Source organism: Heptranchias perlo, chromosome 5 (genome assembly GCF_035084215.1).
Source record: "Heptranchias perlo isolate sHepPer1 chromosome 5, sHepPer1.hap1, whole genome shotgun sequence".
Lineage (NCBI taxonomy): Eukaryota > Metazoa > Chordata > Chondrichthyes > Hexanchiformes > Hexanchidae > Heptranchias > Heptranchias perlo.
In genome coordinates, this window is record NC_090329.1 from 118,055,747 (window position 1) to 118,076,604 (window position 20,858).

Below are 20,858 nucleotides of genomic sequence, written 5' to 3' on the forward strand. Positions count from 1 at the left end.
AAGGTCATGGAGGAGGTGCTGTAATGGCCTTTTAGCTGAGCTTAAAAGCAAAACCATTGTAACGTGAGGTTGAGAGATGAAGAAGGGACACTTAACCTAGGCTGTACTGGTCATCATTCTTCCTTCAGTCAACACCACCAAAAACAGATTAATTGGTCATATATTTCATTTGCTCTCTGCGGGATCTTACTGTGCCCAAACGTTGCTGTTGCATTTGCCATCATAATAACAATGACCGCAATTCAAAAGCAATTCATTCGAATGTGAAATGCTTTGCGATGTCCGAAGGATATGTTTAAGGCGCTACTGTAAATCCTTTCTTTCCTGATTTTTGTTGTTGTGAATTTCACGAGATTTAATTCCCAGCCCCTCCTTCAGCTGCAAACAGAGGTGATGTCTGATCTGGCCTGGGCATTGACAATTACAGGCAGTCAAACATCATCAATGGCAAGTCTACCTTTGGAGTCGAAAACTCAACGATCTCTACAATTTTGAACTCGAAAACGTTAACATCTATCTGAACCACTTGGTTTAATCTCTCTCATCTGAAGGACAGCACCTCCAAAAAATGGAGAGAAGCTTGAATCTTCTGACTCAGAGACAACACTTCTACCAACTGAGTCCAGCTGACACGACAGGCTTTCCCAGACTACTGCGGGTGTGGTGGAGTGAGTCAACGAGAGGTATGTAGCTGCTGTAGAAATATAGAATATTACAGTGCAAGATAACAACTTGCATTTATATCGTGCCTTTAACGGAGTAAAACGTCCCAAGGCGCAACACAGGCGCGTTATCAAACAAAAATTTGACACCAAGCCACATAAAGAAGATATTAAAACAGGAAAAGGTTGGTCACAGAGGTAGGTTTTAAGGGGAGTCTTAAAAGGAGGTGGGAGAGGCGGAGAGGTTTAGGGAGGGAATTCCAGAGCTCAGGCCCCAGACAGCTGAAGGTCATTACAGCACCTCCTCCATGACCTTCAGTCTTGGTTTTACGTTAGGGTTTATGAGCTCAATATTGTTAATTGTATCCAGGTGGATTGTATCAATTAGTGTTAATTGTATTGAGGTGGTGGGTATCAATTGGAGACTCTCGTATCCATTTATAAGAGGGAGCTTGTCTAGGGGATGCACGACATGGAAGGGCGATCGCTGTGAATAAAGACTTGGAAGCAACTGAAGATCAGGCTGTATGTTCCATCCTCCACCACCAACTCTCCGATTTTTTACAAACATATCAAAGACTCAGAAAGGCTCCGCAGCACGATTCCAGGCCATAATATAAAATAGCGTATCTATTTACTTGTATAGAAAAGAATAAACATGTAGATGTAATAAACATAAATGAGAAAATTAGAACTATCCCAGGCTATCTTATATTACAACAATTACAGCCTCACAGATTTGGTTGACATTCTACAGATATTGCCTGTCCGCTACATACGCAGGTTGTTTTAATTCTAAGATTTTAACCACAGAACCAAAAATGAAAGTGACACAAGTGATTCTTTCACATAAAATGGATTTTTTTTTTTTTTTAAAAAAAGAACTATTTCTCAATCTTAATCTCCAACAACCCGATCAGGTCACCTCTCAACTTTCTCAGCACGAGTGAATAATGCTCTAACTTCTCAAGGCTCTCTTCATAACTGTAACCTCCATGTCTCTGGCAACATCCTAGTTAATTTGTGCTGTATCTTTCCCATCACTCATATCCTTTCTATAATTAAGCATACATTTTTTGAGCACCACATGACAAGAAGCATATAATACCTGTCAGTCAATTCAACGGCACGCATTACCATAAAGGTTTCCATATCCTTATCATTCAGGTGATGAGCAATAATCAGGTCAACACGTCGCTTCTTCATCCGAAACCACTCTTATCTGCCTAGTTGAGATTAACTGACTAAGTTTCCTTTTGGCGGTAGGGGAACAGAAATAATGGTTTTGGAATGAACCCCTGACCCTAGATTCTGTAACTCTGCTTGTCTTTGATGAATAGTGTGTCCCGGGTCTTTTACAGAAAGGGATCACAGTTTAACATCTCCTTCAAAAGGACGGCACCTCGGACTTTACCGAAGTGCCATCTTATGAGGTCAAACTTCTGTCAAGGGCTAAAACGCAAACTTCTGCTCCACAGACCAACTGAGCCCAGCCAACATTTCAAAAAACATACGTATACTTTTTGAGTTCAGAGCTGAAGAGAGCTCACCTATTTCAGTTAGAAGTACTTCGGCAATGTGCCTGTGAGCAGTTCCTTGGTATACAAGCCCTACTCCCATAACAGCTGCAACCTGTAGGTTGTGGGGGACGTCCAGCTCAGTTGAGGTAGGTGGTAACAGTGCGGGGATATGAATGCTCAGGAGACGGGTGACTGATATATCCATCGTGCCTAGTTTTGCAGCTGAAATTCCCAGCAGCAATCCAATGCTGGTCATTTCATGGCCCTGCCATAAAACACAAGAAAAACATGTAATTTCAGAGATAACAGGTTAAAAAAATAAAAACTGAAAAAAGACATGGTTCTTATCAAAACAATTGTTGCATACCAGGTTTGTAAAGCAAGACTTAAAACTACATGTGGTACTCGTGAAATTTGTAGTAGAAGCAATTATGAAAGTAACAGTGGAGTCCAGGCAAGTGGTTAGAACTTATTTTTTTTAATCTTCATCAGCCCTGTTACCAGTTCCCAAAATAAATTCTGCATATGTCGCCACCAATTTTAGGTCACCACCCATTCCATGGGGAGAAGAGGCAGGGAGAGCAGCCAGCCTGCTATTTGGCCTTCAATAACACAGCCCCATGAATTGGTTGCTTGGTTTGCTGGCAAGTAGGCCCGAGTGACTGACAGATAATTTTGCGTCAATAGAACATAAGAACGTAAGAAATAGGAGCAAAAGTAGGCCATACGGTCCCTTGAGCCTGCTCCGCCATTCAATAAGATCATGACTGATATCCAACCTCAACTCCACTTTCCCGCCTGATCCCCATATCCCTTGATTCCCTTAGTGCCCAAAAAATCTATCAATCGCAGTCTTGAATATAATCAACGACTGAGCATCCACAGCACTCTGGGGCAGAGAATTCCAAAGATTCACAGCCCTGAGTGAAGAAATTCCTCCTCATCTCAGTCTAAAATGGCTGACCCCTTATCCTGAGACTATGCCCCCTAGTTCTAGACTCTTCAACCAGGGGAAACAACCTCCCAGCATCTAACCTGTCAAGCCCTCTCAGAATCTTGTATGTTTCAATGAGATCACCTCTCATTCTTCTAAATTCCATGATGTGGAGATGCTTTCGGAGGCTTCCTCCTTCGTCAGGTGAACATCGTTTTCACATCGTTCACCTGACGAAGGAGGAAGCCTCCGAAAGCTTGTGAATTTAAAATAAAATTGCTGGACTATAACTTGGTGTTGTAAAATTGTTTACAATTCTAAATTCCAGAGAGTATAGGCCCATTCTACTCAATCTCTCCTCCTGGGACAACCCTCTTATCCCAGGAATCAATCTAGTGAACTTTTGTTGCACCTCCTAAGGCAAGTATATCCTTCCTTAGATAAGGAGACCAAAACTATACACATTACTCCAGGTGAGGTCTCACCAAAGCCCTGCACAACTGCAGCAAGACTTCCTTACTCTTGTATTCCAACCCCCTTGCAATAAAGGCCAACATACCATTTGCCTGATGGATTTGCAGGCGCAAACCCAGAATATCACCAATCATGGTATGAACATGCTGCAGTGTTGACGAGGCTGCGCTGTTCTTAACCAGTTTATTTATCAATCCTTCAGTTTAAATAAAACTACAGCGACACACAATGGTAAACTTGATAGTAAGAGTTAAATTCAATAACCTCCGAATCCGGGCGCGAGGGTCGCGGCACACGATTAACCCGTGTCGTTGAGATGCAGGCAGTATGTGAGATTCGTGCTGCCTGGTCACGTACCTGATATCCGCGAGCAGCCAGGCCTACCTGCGCTGTTGAGTGGCTGCTCATCAGCAGGATGGCCCCGATATCACGTGTGTGGCTAACATCACGTAAAGGCAGCCTGCACCTCTTATTTGCAAAATATAAGATACGGGTCCACACGGAGATCAGACATCGCACACGTAAAACACAGATGCAGGTCCCGTCCCTACGTTTACAAACTGATGAGTTATGGTAAAATATTGAATAAAGGTTACGCACTACTAAATACCACATCCCCCAATCTGCATGCCAGACCTCACTAATCTGCCAGTCTGAGCTTGTATCAGGCCTGCGAGAGGGCGTGCACCAAGGTTCTCTAATGATGCACTGGGTTCTGCCAGGACCACTCGCCTTCAGGCCTCATTACAGCCTTGGTCCAAACATGGACAAAAGTGCTGAATTCCAGAGGTGAGGTGAGAGTGACTGCCCTTGACATCAAGGCAGCATTTGACCGAGTGTGGCATCAAGCAGTAAAATCGCTGCGACAGCATCAATACTCAACACCAACAACAGCCAATCTCCAGACGCCATCCTACAACTCATCCGCTTCATCCTGGATCACAATGTCTTCACCTTCGATAACCAGTTCTTTACCCAAACACACGGAACAGCCATGGGGACCAAATTCGCACCCCAATACGCCAACATTTTCATGCACAAGTTCGAGCAGGACTTCTTCACTGCACAGGACCTCCAACCAACACTATACACCAGATACATCGACGACATTTTCTTTCTATGGACCCACGGCGAGGAATCACTAAAGAGACTACACGATAACATCAACAAGTTCCATCCCACCATCAAGCTCACTATGGACTACTCCTCAGAATCAGTTTCTTTCTTGGACACACGAATCTCCATCAAAGACGGGCACCTCCGCACCTCACTCAACCGCAAGCCCACGGACAACCTCACGATGCTCCACTTTTCCAGCTTCCACCCTAACCACGTCAAAGAGGCCATCCCCTATGGACAGGCCCTGCGAATACACAGGGTCTGCTCAGACGAGGAGGAACGCGATGGACACCTACAGACGCTGAAAGACGCCCTAGTAAGAACGGGATATGACGCTCGACTCATCGATCGACAGTTCCGACGGGCCACAGTGAAAAATCGCATCGACCTCCTCAGGAGACTAACACGGGACGCAACCAACAGAGTACCCTTTGTCGTCCAGTACTTCCCCGGAGCGGAGAAACTACGCCATGTTCTCCGCAGCCTTCAACATGTCATCAATGACGACGAACACCTCGCTATGGCCATCCCCAAACTTCCACTACTCGCCTTCAAACAGCCACCCAACCTCAAACAGACCATCGTTCGCAGCAAATTACCCAGCTTTCAGGAGAACAGCGTCCACGACACCACACAACCCTGCCACGGTAACCGCTGCAAGACATGCCAGATCATCGACACAGATACCACCATCACACGAGAGGACACCACCCACCAGGTGCATGGTTCATACTCCTGTGACTCGGCCAACGTTGTCTACCTCATACGTTGCAGGAAAGGATGCCCCAGAGCATGGTACATTGGCGAGGCCATGCAGACGCTGCGACAACGGATGAACGGACACCGCTCAACAATCACCAAACAGGAGGGTTCCCTCCCAGTCGGGGAACACTTCAGCAGTCAAGGACATTCAGCCACCGACCTTCGGGTAAGCGTACTCCAAGGCGGCCTTCGAGACACACGACAACGCAAAATCGTCGAGCAGAAATTGATAGCCAAGTTCCGCACCCATGAGGACGGCCTCAACCGGGATCTTGGGTTCATGTCACGCTACACGTTACCCCACCAGCGAACAAATGTTATCTGTTTTTAATATAACGGGTCAGTTGCTGTCTTTTCTATGTTTCTACCTCTCTACCTCTGTTTTTTTTTGTGATTTGTATATTCGGAGACCTTGCAGGTAACACCTGTCTGTCTGCACACTGATTGCCTTGGCAACGGGCAGTTGAAAAAACTGTCTGTAATCACCAAGCATTGTTCTGTGAATTATAAATGCGATTTCATTTCGAGGATTTCATTTCCAACAACGTTCACCTGAGGAAGGAGGAAGCCTCCGAAAGCTTGTGAATTTAAAATAAAATTGCTGGACTATAACTTAGCGTTGTAAAATTGTTTACAATAGTAAAATTGAAGTCAGGGGGAAAACTCTCCAGTGGCTGGAGTCATACCTAGCATAAAGGAAGATGGTGGTGGTTGTTGGAGGCCAATCATCTCAGCCTCAGTATATCGCTGCAGGAGTTCCTCAGGGCAGTGTCCTGGGCCCAACCATCTTCAGCTGCTTCATCAATGACCTTCCCTCCATCATAAGGTCAGAAATGGGGATGTTCGCTGATGATTGCACAGTGTTCAGTTCCATTCGCAACCCCTCAGATAATGAAGCAGTCCGAGCCCACATGCAGCAAGACCTGGACAACATCCAGGCTTGGACTGATAAGTGGCAAGTAACATTCGCGCCAGACAAGGACCATCTCCAACAAGAGAGAGTCGAGCCACCTCCCCTCGACATTCAACGGCATTACCATCGCCGAATCCCCCACCATCAACATCTTGGGGGTCATCAATGACCAGAAACTAAACTCGACCTGCCACGCAAGTACTGTGGCTACAAGAGCAGGTCAGAGGCTGGGTATTCTACGGCGAGGAACTCACCTCCTGACTCCCCAAAGCCTTTCCACCATCTACAAGGCACAAGTCAGGAGTGTGATGGAATACTCTCCACTTGCCTGGATGAGTGCAGTTCCAACAACACTCAAGAAGCTCGACATCATCCAGGACAAAGCAGCCTGCTTGACTGGCACCCAATCCACCACCTTAAACATTCACTCCCTCCACCAGCGGCACACTGTGGCTGCAGTGTGTACCATCTACAAGATGCACTGCAGCAACTCGCCAAGGCTTCTTCGACAGCACCTCCCAAACCAGTGTCCTGTACCATCTAGAAGGACAAGGGCAGCAGGCGCATTGGAACAACTCCACCTGCACGTTCCCCTCCAAGTCACACAGCGTGCTTAGAAATATATCGCCGTTCCTTCATCGTCGCTGGGTCAAAATCCTGGCACTCCCTTCCTAACAGCACTGTGGGAGAACCTTCACCAGACGGACTGCAGCGGTTCAAGAAGGCGGCTCACCACCACCTTCTCAACGGCAGTTAGGGATGGACAATAAATGCCGGCCTTGCCAGCGACGCCCAGATCCCATGAATGAATTTTAAAAATACCCTTGGTTAACAAAAATCTATCAATCTCAGTTTTAAAATTAATAATTGAGCGAGCATCAACTGCCGTTTGCAGAAGAGCGTATAGAAGTGTTTCCTAACTTCACTCCTGCAAGTCCTGGCTCTAAATGTTAGGCTATGTCCCCTAGTCCTAGTATTCAAGTATAGAAGACCTCCAAAAACAGGTACCAATGCATCAGCAGCCAGAAGCAATAATCCAGCAACTAACCTGTAAATCCTGCATGATCTCTTTAAATAGCGCTGGTGGCGGGGGGTCTTCCATGCTGTTTACGCCTGTTCAGATGTGCGAGATTAGGACAGTGCGTTGGCTGGAGCGTTAAGTTCCAAATTTGTATTTGTCCCTTTAAATCGGCATTGCACACTGATCCAACATATTTTCTCCTTACTTTACACGCTGCCGGCGTTCGTTTTCTGCATGTGCGCAAACGCCTTCACCACGATGCTGTCCAGCACAAGTCACGCTGGAAGCTCGCGCGCGCATTCCGGATGTCATTTTGGGTCCTTAGGAGACCGCATCGCGCTTACAAAATGGGTGCTACACGGCCCAATTTACAGCCCTACATGTCTCGAATGAGGTCTGGAAAGCTCCAACGTGATATGTAGGTTATGCTTTTTTCTCTATAATATTCAGTGAAATAGAAGCACTAAAGTTTGAATCAGCTGGTTCAATTGCGAGAGCCTGCTGTGCACGTGAAACAGATGACTTTCAAACTGGCTCACTGCATGGACTTATAAATACCTTCAGGCAGCTGTTACCAAAAGAATATCGAGTCGGAGCATGTTTTAAGCCAGTAACACGAGAGGGGATCAAACCACATTGATAAATCACAACTGCTACAAATCTTGCAGTTCAGGACTTAAAATTCTGAAGGCTTCCATAAATACAAGCTATGATATCCTCCTATATATCTGTGACCTCCTGAGGATCTGCTGAGGTGCTATATAAATGTTTCTTTTCTTTACAACACCCGATGAAATAAGTCCCGATATCACGACGGTTTGAAGTGCTACAGTGATATTTCAGTTTAACTCATGCAAAATGATCCTTGGAGCTGGCTATCTGCCACAACAATCCCACCAGTAATCATTTTTATTGTTAATTATTTGTTCTAAAGATGCAGGCAATGCTGGCAAGGCCACAGTTAATGCCCATCCCTAGCTGCCCCAAGGTGGCGGTGGTGGTGGGCCTCCTCCTTCAACTGCTGCAGCCCTTGAGCTGACTGTGTTCCCATTGAATGGTGTTTGGGAGGGAATTCCAGGATTTTGACCCAGTGATGGTGAAGGAACGGGGCATATGTCCAAGTCAGGAACTTGGAGGTGGTGGGGTTCCCACGATCTTGCTGCTCTTGTTCTTCTCAGTAGGGCTGGGAGGTGCCGTAAATAAAATAGACACTAGCAAAACAGAGTTAAATAATTTAAATGTAGGCCAATTTTCTGTCACTGTTGTGCTCTGACTCTTTCATCTTCAGCAACAAACGTAACAGGGGAAAAAATGTAAAGTTTCCAAATATGATATGCATTATACCATACTCTGGAATGTATTCTCAGGCAGTGAAGCAAATAAAACCACTTGGCATTTTCTCCTGTATTTTAGGACATCATTTAAATCCCATAATGTGCTATAACTTTGTAACCTACTGCAGACTATGTAAATCCTCTATGTAAATCAATCATTCTTAAACTCACGGTTATTCTGTGTCTGTTGCAACTTCATAGTTTATATTTCTGATTCATATCTGAGCAAGATGTAAACCTGTGCACCTGAAACAAAAACTCAGAATAATATTTTATCTGATCATAAATTCCTGATGTGGCTGCTCAAAACCCTCATTACACAAGAGTTGTGTCACATCATGGCTTGTGCTTCCTTTTTTTAAAAAAAAAACTATTTTCCAAAATTTCAGATCTAAAAAAAGTATCAAGTTATTTGCGGGGTTATGTAGGATGCTGGAGGAGGAGTGAGGAAATGATTGAAACTTCAACACTGATGTCAAGGAAGATTTTAGCTGGAACTGCAAGAATTCTCCACAATGGAAAATTATACAGTAAAAGTGAAACCATACTCCACTTTTACATTTCCTTCTTCACTTTCAGCATAGTGAGAGCAGAATGACAAAACCTCAAAGTTGTGCAACGTGCTACCTTAACTCTCGTTGATCCCACAACACTAATGCTGCTCCTTGTCGACATGCATTACACTGAAGAAACTGTTTAGCACTTAATGAAAGATTGCTGTTATTGGCCTCATTCCTTCCTTTTACAAAAAGTATTAAGATTGTAATTCTTGCCGGTTTAAGGTAATAGAAAACATCAAGGGAGTCGCAAGGTGCAGAGGAAATTCTGCAGTCAAAGGTTACTTCACTCACCAGTAACTACCCTCAACCCTTTAAGAAGTGAGTTTCCCTTCAACCTCAACATTTGAAGCAGTTTTTTTTATTTTCCTCTTCCTTTCCTAATTACTTTCACTTCTGATCATGGGACTGTACCCTTTTCAAGTGTTAATGATTCTTTCAAAACTGCCCATCACCATGTTTCAATTATAGATGAGCTGTATCATAGTGCTGTACTGAAAGTAAGTGTAGTACAGCAGAAAGCTAGCTCACCCTGCATCTTCGGTCAGGAAAACATAGGCAGCATCTGCTTACAACTGGTGAACGGTCAATTTAGGACAGATAATAGGGAGACCTTCCTCATGCGAAGGAGCGATCAACACTTACAGCCTGCGGTAAAACTGAGACCAAGGTTTTATCAACTGACATTGCATCTTCCCTTGAAGGATATGTCACAGAACGCACACAACTCTCACTTTCCTAATGGATCTGGTACAACTGATTGTTTTTAAGGCTGTATTTATAATTTTGCTAATTTTCAGTGGAACTTTTCTCGGTCTTAAAAGGAATTGTGCATGAGGCCAATAACAATGGGAATAAACTACGCCCTGCGACAATACATTTTTTTTATTCGTTCATGGGATGTGGGTGTCGTTGGCAAGGCCAGCATTTATTGCCCATCCCTAATTGCCCTTGAGATGGTGGTGGTGAGCCACCTTCTTGAACTGCTGCAGTCCTTGTGGTGAAGGTTCTCCCACAGTGCTGTTAGGTAGGGAGTTCCAGGATTTTGACCCAGCGGCGATGAACGGCGATATATTTCCAAGTTGGGATGGTGTGTGACTTGGAGGGGAACGTGCAGATGGTGTTGTTCCCATGTGCCTGCTGCCCTTGTCCTTCTAGGTGGTAGAGTTCATGGGTTTGGGAGGTGCTGTCGAAGAAGCCTTGGCGAGATGGTATACACAGCAGCCACAGTGCGCCGGTGGTGAAGGGAGTGAGAATGTTTGGGGCGGTGGATGGGGTGCCAATCAAGCGGGCTGCTTTGTCCTGGATGGTGTCGAGCTTCTTGAGTGTTGTTGGAGCTGCACTCATCCAGGCAAGTAGAGACTATTCCATCACACTCCTGACTTGTGCCTTGTAGATGGTGGAAAGGCTTTGTGGAGTCAGGAGGTGAGTCACTCGCTGCAGAATACCCAGCCTCTGATCTGTTCTTATAGCCACAGTATTTATATGGCTGGTCCAGTTAAGTTTCTGGTCAATGGTGACCCCCAGGATGTTGATGGTGGGGGATTCGGTGATGGTAATGCCGTTGAATGTCAAGGGGAGGTGGTTAGACTCTCTCTTGTTGGAGATGGTCATTGCCTGGCACTTAAGTGGCAAGTAACATTCGCACCTGACATCAGCCCAAGTCTGGATGTTGTCCAGTTCTTGCTGCATGCGGGCACGGACAGCTTCATTATCTGAGGGGTTGCGAATGGAACTGAACACTGTGCAATCATCAGCAAACATCCCCATTTCTGACCTTATGATGGAGAGAAGGTCATTGATGAAGCAGCTGAAGATGGTTGGGCCAAGGACACTGCCCTGAGGAACTCCTGCAGCAATGACCTGAGGCTGAGATGATTGGCCTCCAACAACCACTACCATCTTCTTTTGTGCTCGGTATGACTCCAGCCACTGGAGAGCTTTCCCCCTGATTCCCATTGACTTCAATTTTACTAGGGCTCCTTGGTGCCACACTCGGTCAAATGCTGCCTTGATGTCAAGGACAGTCACTCTCACCTCACCTCTGGAATTCAGCTCTTTTGTCCATGTTGGACCAAGGCTGTAATGAGGCGTGGAGCAGAGTGGTCCTGGCGGAACCCAAACTGAGCATCGGTGAGCAGGTTATTGGTGAGTAAGTGCCGCTTGATAGCACTGTCGACGACACCTTCCATCACTTTGCTGATGATTGAGAGTAGACTGATGGGGCGGTAATTGGCTGGATTGGATTTGTCCTGCTTTTTGTGGACAGGACATACCTGAGCAATTTTCCACATTGTCGGGTAGATGTCAGCTGTACTGGAATAGTTTGGCTAGAGGCGCGACTAGTTCTGGGGCACAAGCCTTCAGCACTACAGCTGGGATGTTGTCGGGGCCCATAGCCTTTGCTGTATCCAGTGCACTCAGCCATTTCTTGATATCACGTGGAGTGAATCGAATTGGCTGAAGACTGGCCTCTGTGATGGTGGGGATATCGGGAGGAGGCTGAGATGGATCATCCACTCGGCACTTCTGGCTGAAGATGGTTGCAAACATTTCAGCCTTGTCTTTTGCACTCACGTGCTGGACTCTGCTACCATTGAGGATGGGGAAGTTTTCAGAGCCTCTTCCTCCCATTATTTGTTTAATTGTCCACTACCATTCATGATTGGATGTGGCAGGACTGCAAAGCTTTGATCTGATCCGTTGGTGGTGGAATCGCTTAGCTGTCTATAGCATGTTGCTTCCGCTGTTTAGCATGCATGTAGTCCTGTGTTGTAGCTTCACCAGGTTGGCACCTCATTTTTAGGTACACCTGATGCTGCTCCTGGCATGCACTTCTACACTCCTCATTGAACCTGGGTTGATCCCCTGGCTTGTTGGTAATGGTAGAGTGAGGAATATGCCGGACCATGAGGTTACAGATTGTGCTGGAATACAATTCTGCTGCTGCTGCTGATGGCCCACAGCCCCTCATGGATGCCCGGTTTTCAGCTGCTAGATCTGTTCTGAATCTATCCCATTTAGCACGGTGATAGTGCCACACAACATGTTGGATGGTATCCTCAGTGCGAAGACAGGACTTCGTCTCTACGAGGACTGTATGGTGAGGACCAGGTCAAGTAGGTTTTTCCCTCGTGTTGGTTCGCTCACCACTTGCCGCAGGCCCAGTCTGGCAGCGATGTCCTTCAGGACTCGGCCAGCTCGGTCAGTCGTGGTGCTACCAAGCCATTCTTTGTGATGGACATTGAAGTCCCCCACCCAGAGTACATTCTGTGCCCTTGTTACCCAGTGCTTCCTCCAAGTGGTGCTCAACATGGAGGAGGACTGATTCATCAGCTGAGGGAGGACGGTTGGTGGTAATCAGCAGGAGGTTTCCTTGCCCATGTTTGACTTGATGCCATGAGATTTCATGGGGTCCGGAGTCAATGTTGAGGACTCCCAGGGCCACTCCCTCCTGACTGTATATCACTGTACCGCCACCTCTGGTGGGTCTGTCCTGCCGGTGGGATGGTGAAGGAAGAGTCTGGGACGTTGGGTGAAAGGTATGATTCATGGTCCAAAGCATCACTTAATATTTTTACAAGGTATCTGGAGGAAGCTTCTTCAAAAGTACTTAATTAATTGTAATGCACTTTGGGATGTCTTGAGCTCGTGAAAAGCGCTGTATAAATGCAAGTCTATCTTTCTCTTCCATAGAATTTCTGCAAAAGTGCCTGCCATGAGTTCTTGGCCTATGGGCAAACTGCAAGTGAGTAAAATGCTGCACCACGACGCTAAAATCTGTAAATTAGAAGATGTCATGGTACTGTCAAGTGTTCTGGTCAGGCTGCACCTGGAATATTGTGCCTGGATTGGACACCAAGATACAAGCAATACATTCAGGCCAAAGAGACAGCGCAGAGAAGAGCAGCGAGGTTGACCCCGAACATCAGATGGTCAAGTCACGAGGAAAGTCTGGGGAATTGGGCAATTTAGCCCAGAAAGGAGGCAACTGAGAGAGAATCATATATTGGCATAAAATATTTTAAGCGTTGTAGATAAGGTAAATCTGAAGTACTACTTCAAGGGGGAATAGGTTAAAACTGGCGAAAGGTCAATTTAGGACAGATAATAGGAAGACCTTCCTCGTGCGAAGGAGCGATCAGCACTTGGAACGGTCTTCTGGGTGCAGCAATGGAAGCAAAATCCCAAGAGTCACTCAGTAGTCCAGTTTAGTGGAGTGACAGGAAGACTGGATTGCAAGCTTGTTTTTCCAGAAGGATAAGGTAAAATGGGCTGAGTAATCGTCCTCATCTGTATTCACTGTGATTTTTTTTTTGAAAAAATGTTGCCGGCAGATTAATAGCCTTTTTCCTCCCACTGTGGAAAAGTGACATTTCTTGTTTCGTAGCCAAACTGTGTGGGTGCTTTTTAAAAAAAATATGAAATTTTAATTCTGGTCAGTAAAAGATTTTGTAACCAAAACTTGTCCAACACCTTGAAACAACACAAACACAAGTTGGCTCCTTTCTTCAGAAAACTCACAGACCTGCAATTTTTTTTTAAAAAAAGAGATAATACAAATTGGACAACCAAACATCAACTTCGATGCAGAGAAGATATTTCCACTTGCGGGGTAGACCAGAACTCGGGGCCATATATATAAGATAGTCACTAATAAATTCAATAGGAAAATCAGGAGAAACTTCTTTACCCAGAGAGTGGTGAGAATTTGGAACACGCCACCACAAGGAGTAGTTGAGGCGACTAGCATAGATACATTTAAGGGGAAGTTAAATAAGGGCATGAGGGAGAAAGGAATAGAAGGATATGCTGATAGAGTTAGATGAAGTAGGGAGGGAGGAGGCTCCTTTGGAGCATAAACACCGGTATGGACCTGTTCGGCCAAATGGATTGTTTCTGTGCTGTACATTCTATGTAAACAGAATTGAATGATTGCCACATTAAAAGTTTGATTGAAGAAATGCTAATACAGAGGTAAAACCCACAAAAGAGGTAATGCTAAAATGAAATTAAACTTAAGTTTTTTTTAAAAAAAAGGGTATTTTAAATGAATTGTTGACAGTGCTGACTCAGTTCAGGCACGACACCATTCTCATTGGAGAATGAAATAACATTGTCCCTAAAATCTCAGTAGCAGTTTGCACACATATTCTCACTGAATCAATAGAGGGACAATTCTGTCAACTGTAATAAACGTACCACCCTTTCAACCACAGCCTTTATTTTATTCTTATTTTAATTCCCCCACCCGCCCCCAACTTTTCTCTGCCAATTTCTTCCCTTCCACTTACGAAGGTCCTGAACTTTTGCTGTGGTGTGGGTTCTATCGGTGGTGGTTATCCCCCGATACCTTGCTCAAGCCATCGTCAACTGCGCATGAAAATGACCATGAATCGTGCATTGCTCTAAAGAGTGGGTCTCAGCAGGCTAATCAGAAGGGAGATGGCAGCGGAGCCTCATTCTGTCCTCGCCTGAAGTCCACATACGTGAATTTCCAAGCAAGAGTCACCAGGTGGAGATCAGGAGCAGGAATCTTGGCCGACTTCACGTGCCCCTAGCCCACAGGCTCCGACGTCACCTGGCTGAGATCGGGCTCAGTCAGCATAACTCAGGGACTGAACCCTGGTCCATAAAGCTCCGTTACATGTTGACTTTACCAACATGTGTCAGGCAAGGCCCCTTGGATAATTCTAGTCACCACTTAAAATTGCAGCCGACAAATATCTGATACGATACACTTTTAAAGAGAGCAAAGGCTCCTGCGTTGGAAATCGTAAGTGGATAGGAAAACTGTGCCCTGACTGGGAGGAGTTTACGAATACTTGAAGTACCAGTTTAATGGCTGATTTACCCAACGCACCAGACATCCTGCTTCAATCCATCACGACTCTTAAGCACACAGGAGTTGCCACAAACGGGTTAATATTTTCTGCGCGTTCAACGCCTACCTTACTGAGGTAGTCATGAATGCTCATCGTAGTCAGTTTGCTCAGGTGCCCGTTGAGCCCCAGTGCCATTAGCAAGCCAGCGTACTCGTTCGTCAGCTCTGTGTTTTTCTGTCGGTTGTACACGATCCAGGCAGAGTCGATCTGGGAAGCCGGGGCTATCTTCAGTCCAGCAGCCACCCCATTATGAAAGCTGGCCCAACTGGCCATGTTGGGCGGCACATCAATATTCCCGCTGTTCAGGTCAACTGTCGTGTTTCGAGGAGGAGCTCGTCCTAATAATCAGAAACAACAACGCACAACGCCAATGAGCAGGGTAACAATGCTTATTTCTCACCAGCAGTTTATCATAGCAGGTGCAGCACAGAAGGAGGCCATTCGGCCCATCTTGCCTGTGCCAGCTCTTTGAAAGAGCTATCCAATTAGTCCCATTCTATAGTATTGTAGTAAAAGTCTTCAAGTAAAATGTAATAATGAAAGACTTGCATTTATATAGCACCGATCACAACCTCAGGACATCCCAACGCGCCACACTACCAATGAAGCACTTTTGATGTGTGGTCACTATTGTAATGTAATAATGCACATTACAATGTTGTATCCCTCTCCACTCACATCACCCTCCCAACCCCACTTCTTTCTGTGTCTGCCCCTGGAAAAAACTCTTCCCCAAGTCACTTACAACAGCACTTTCAAAATTCCCAATTGTCTAGCCTTTGGCCTTCCATTCACGACATTTCTGCAGCTACCGATCTGCTCAATCACACCCTCACCGCCACCTTTGAAGTCTTCGTCCCCATTAAAACCGTTACTCTCTCTCACCCTGGTCATTCCCCCTGGTATGGCCCTCATCTCTATGCCCTTAAGTCCAATCGACACATTCTTGAACATTTATGGCGGACAACCGGTTTCGCGATTCATTGCTAGATCTGGCTGGACCACATAAAGCACTATCGGGCCCTACTCTCCTCTGCCAAAACGGCTCACTGTTCCAGGACCATTCTGGATTGCAAAAATAACCCCTGGCTTCTCTTCACTACAAACCGTCTTCTTAAACCCCTCTCCCCTGCCCCCTTTACCCTCACCTCCAACGACAATTGCAAGGAGCACACGGACTTCTTTGTCACTAAGATTGAGACCATCCGTTCAGCTGCCTCTGCCGCTTCCCACCCCCTTCCCCTAGCCCACCAAGCTTAATTTTCCCGAAGAATCCCCCCGGTCCTAACCCCGAACTCGCACCTCTCTCTAGTTTCTCTCCGATCTCCCCTCATGCCCTTTCCGAGTTCATCTTTACCATAAGACCCATCTCCTGCTCCTTTAACCCTATACCCACCAAATTACCGACCACACAACTTCCCTTCCTAGCCCCCATGTTTGCTGGTATTCTTAACGGTTCCCTCTCCTCAGCTACTGTCCCCTTCCCTTTCAAATTTGCCGTCATCACCCCCCTCCTCAAAAAACCCACCCTTGACCCCTCTGTTCTTGCAAACTACCGCTCCATCTCCAGCCTCCCTTTCCTCTCAAGTCCTTGAACATGTTGCCTCCCAAATCCATTCCCATCCTTCCCACAACTCCATGTTTGAAAATCTCCAATCAGGTTACCGCCCCTGCCCCAGTACTGAAATGGCCTTTATCAAAGTCACAAATTGCATCCGATGTGACTGTGACGATGGTAAATGATCCCTCCTCGTCCTGTCTGCTGCCTTTGACAACACCATCCTCCTCCAACGTCTCTCCTCCTTCGTCCAGCTGGGTGGGACTGCGCTCGTCCGGTTCCTTTCTTATCTATCCAGTCACAGCCAGAGAATCACATGCAATGGCTTCTCTTCCCGCTCTGTTACCTCTGGAGTCCCCAAGGATCTGTCCATAGCCCTCTCCTTTTTCTCATCTACTTGCTGTCCATCGGCGACATCATCCAAAAACGCAATGTCAGGTTCCACATGTACGCTGACAACACCACCCAGCTCTACTTCACCACCACTTCTCTCGACCCCTCCACTGTCTCTCATTTGTCACACTGCTTATCTAATACTACAATATATCCAGTATTGGATAAGCAGAAATTTCCTCCAACTAAATATTGGGAAGACCAAAGCCATTGTCTTTGGTACCCACCACAAACTCCATTCCCTAGCCACTGATTCCATCCCTCTCCCTGGCCACTGTCTGAAGCTGAACCAGACCATTCGCAACCTTAGCATCCTATTTGACTCAGATGAGTTTCCGACACATGTCCGACACTATCACCAAGACCGCCTACTTCCACCTCCGTAACGTCGCTTGCCTCCGCCCCTGCTGCTGAAACCCTCATCCATGCCTTTCTTACCTCTAGTCTTGACTATTCCAATGCTCTCCTGGCCGGCCTCCCACCTTGCAACCTCTATAAACTTGAGCTCATCCAAAACTCTGCTGCCCGTTTCCTAACTAGTACCAAGTCCCGTTCACCCATAACCCCTGTGCTCGCTGGCCTACATTGGCTCCCGGTTCATAGAGTCATAGAAGTTTACAACATGGAAACAGGCCCTTTGGCCCAACATGTCCATGTCGCCCAGTTTATACCACTAAGCTAGTCCCAATTGCCTGCACTTGGCCCATATCCCTCTATACCCATCTTACCGATGTAACTATCCAAATGCTTTTTAAAAGACAAAATTGTACCCGCCTCTACTGCTGCCTCTGGCAGCTCGTTCCAGACACTCACCACCCTTTGAGTGAAAAAATTGCCCCTCTGGACCTTTTTGTATCTCTCCCCTCTCACCTTAAATCTATGTCCCCTCGTTATAGACTCCCCTACCTTTGGGAAAAGATTTTGACTATCTACCTTATCTATGCCCCATTAAAAGCACCATTAACATAGAAAAGCATTTGAAAGCATACCACAGAAGCGTAATTAGACAAAAAAAGACGCTGAGCCAAAGCAAATATTAGGAGGGTTAAGAGGTGCATTTTAAGAAGGGTCTAAAATCAAACAAATATAATTAGAGAGAGTATGTGTTTTACAATGTAGGAGGTCAGGCTGCATCAACGACAAGATGTTTAGAATATCTGAATGAGGGGAACGGGTGAGAGAGTATTTGCACTTTGGTCTTTAAACACTGGAAACTGGGTTTGGATCCAGTCCAGAATGATGGGATGAAAGATTACATCGATAGTTGTAAGAATACAATGTGAAATGTGTTTGGTCAGTAACAATCAGATTACTAGAATCCACAGCACAAAACTGTCCTTAATTTAACACAAGTGGCACTATATTATCAGTCACACTCAGAGAGGTCACAGGAATTGCTGGCATGAGAAATGGAATATTCTAAATGGTGCAGTAGAAGTGATCTTCTGAGATTGAGGTCAAAGAATATCGTTGAGGCAAAAGCAGATGGAGCTTTACTCTATCACGCTGTAATAGGTCTAACCTGGTAGTGCTTGACATTGACACTGGGAGACCGCTGTGGAAAATAAGTCTCCTATTCTCCAGTTCATCAGCAGCGATATCACTCAAACTCTGAGTACAAAAAAAAATCCAAAAATATCTACCGTACAGCCGTACATTACAGTATGATGGCATCATTGTACTCCATAATTCTCTACATGGTGAAATCTCACTCCCAACCAATACCATCTGGGGACAGAAAATCACATGTTACTCAAGCTACTCTTCCATACCTCCTGCTTCAATTTGGATTGGCAGCTATCCCAGATTCCTAAAAGCCATGGTCGCCCATTTAATAGAACAGGTGTCCCCACCTGTTATGTGGGACCAATAGCAGTCAGCCGTGGCTCAGTGGTAGCACTCTTGACTCTGAGTCAGAAGGTTGAGGGTTCAAGTCCCACTCTGGAGACTTGAACACATATTCCAGGCTGACACTCCAGTGCAGTAATGAGGGAGTGATGCATTGTTGGAGGTGCAGTCTTTCGGATGAGAAGTTAAACCGAGGCCATGTCTGCCCTCTCAGGTGGACGCAAACGATCCCATGGCTCTATTTCAAAGATAAGCAGGGGAGTTCCTGGCCAATATTTATCCCTCAACTAATATCACTAAAACAGATTATCTGGTCATAATCACATTGCTGTTTGTGGGACCTTGCTGTGTGCAAATTGGCTGCTGCGTTTACCTACATTACAACAGCAACTACACTTAAAAAAAAAAGTACTTCATTGGCTGTAAAACGCTGGAGTCGTGAAAGCTGCCATATAAATGCAAGTCTTTCTGTTCCTGTACCGTGAAAGGAAGCCATACTGTTGAATGTCAGTCGACACATACAAGGGAAACTCACGACGCGTTCTTTTGATTTCGATTGGTTCTTTTGCCAATCACCGTAAATCTGTGTCCTCTGGTTCTTGACCCTTCCGCTAATGGGAGCAGTTTCTCTTTATTTACTTTATCTAAACCCTTCATGATTTTGAACACTTCTATCAAATCTCCTCTCAACCTTCTCTGCTCTAAGGAGAACAACCCCAGCTTCTCCAGTCTATCCACGTAACTCAAGCCCGTCATCCCTGGAACCATTCTAGTAAACCCTCTCGAAGGCCTTCACATCCTTCCAAAAGTATGGTGCCCAGATTGGACACAATACCCCAGCTGTGGCCGAACCAGTGTTTTATAAAGGTTCAATATAACTTCCTTGCTTTTGTACTCTATGCCTCTATTTATAAAGCCCAGGATCCCGTATGCTTTTTTAACCCCTTTCTCAACCTGTCCTGCCACCTTCAATGATTTGTGCACATATACCCCCAGGTCTCTCTGTTCCTCCACCCCCTTTAGAATTGTATCATTTCGTTTATAATGCCTCTCTTCATTCTTCCTGCCAAAATGTATCACTTCGCACTTCTCTGTGTTAAATTTCATCTGCCACGTGTCCGTCCATTCCACCAGCCTTTCTATGTCCTCTTGAAGTCTATCACTATCCTCCTCACTGTTTACTACACTTCCAAGTTTTGGGTCATCTGCAAATTTTTGAAATTATGCCCTGCACACCCAAGTCCAAGTCATTAATACATATCAAAAAAACCAGTGGTCCAAGGACCGACCCCTGGGGAGCACCACTGTATACCTTCCTCCAGTCCGAAAAACAACCATTCACCACGACTCTGTTTCCTGTCACTTAGCCAATTTTGTATCCATACTGCCACTGCACCGTTTATTCCATGGACTTCAATTTTGCTGACAATCCTAAGATGTGGCACTTTATCAAACGGCTTTTGAAAGTCCATATACACAACATCAACCACATTGCCCTCATCAGCCCTCTCTGTTACTTCATCAAAAAATTCAATCAAGTTAGTTAAACACAATTTTCCATTAACAAATCCGTGCTGGCTTTCCTTTATTAATCCACACTTGTCCAAGTGACTGTTAATTTTGTCCCGGATTATCGTTTCTAAAAGCTTCCCCACCACTGAGGTTAAACTGACTGGCCTGTAGATGCAGGGTTCATCCTTACACCCTTTTTTGAACAAGGGTATAACATTTGCAATTCTCCAGTCCTCTGGCACCAACCCCATATCTACGGATGTTCGGAAGATTATGGCCAGCACCTCTGCAATTTCCACCCTTACTTCCCTCAGCAACCAAGGATGTATCCCATCTGGACCGGGTGACTTATCTACTTTAAGTACA

At 45.6% G+C, this 20,858-nt stretch overlaps 1 protein-coding gene across 2 annotated transcripts in view; it reads right to left on the reverse strand.

Moving 5' to 3' along the window:
• The window catches only part of anapc1 (anaphase promoting complex subunit 1), a 168,698-nt gene that overhangs the window by 72,576 nt on the left and 75,264 nt on the right, over window positions 1–20,858 (reverse strand). For both annotated transcript variants that reach the window (XM_067985100.1, XM_067985099.1), the window contains exons 28-29: window positions 15,248–15,519; window positions 2,213–2,447 (exon numbers count right to left, since the gene is read on the reverse strand). In XM_067985100.1, coding sequence (XP_067841201.1) covers window positions 2,213–2,447; window positions 15,248–15,519 — 507 coding nt within the window. The remainder of the gene's footprint in view (window positions 1–2,212; window positions 2,448–15,247; window positions 15,520–20,858) is intronic.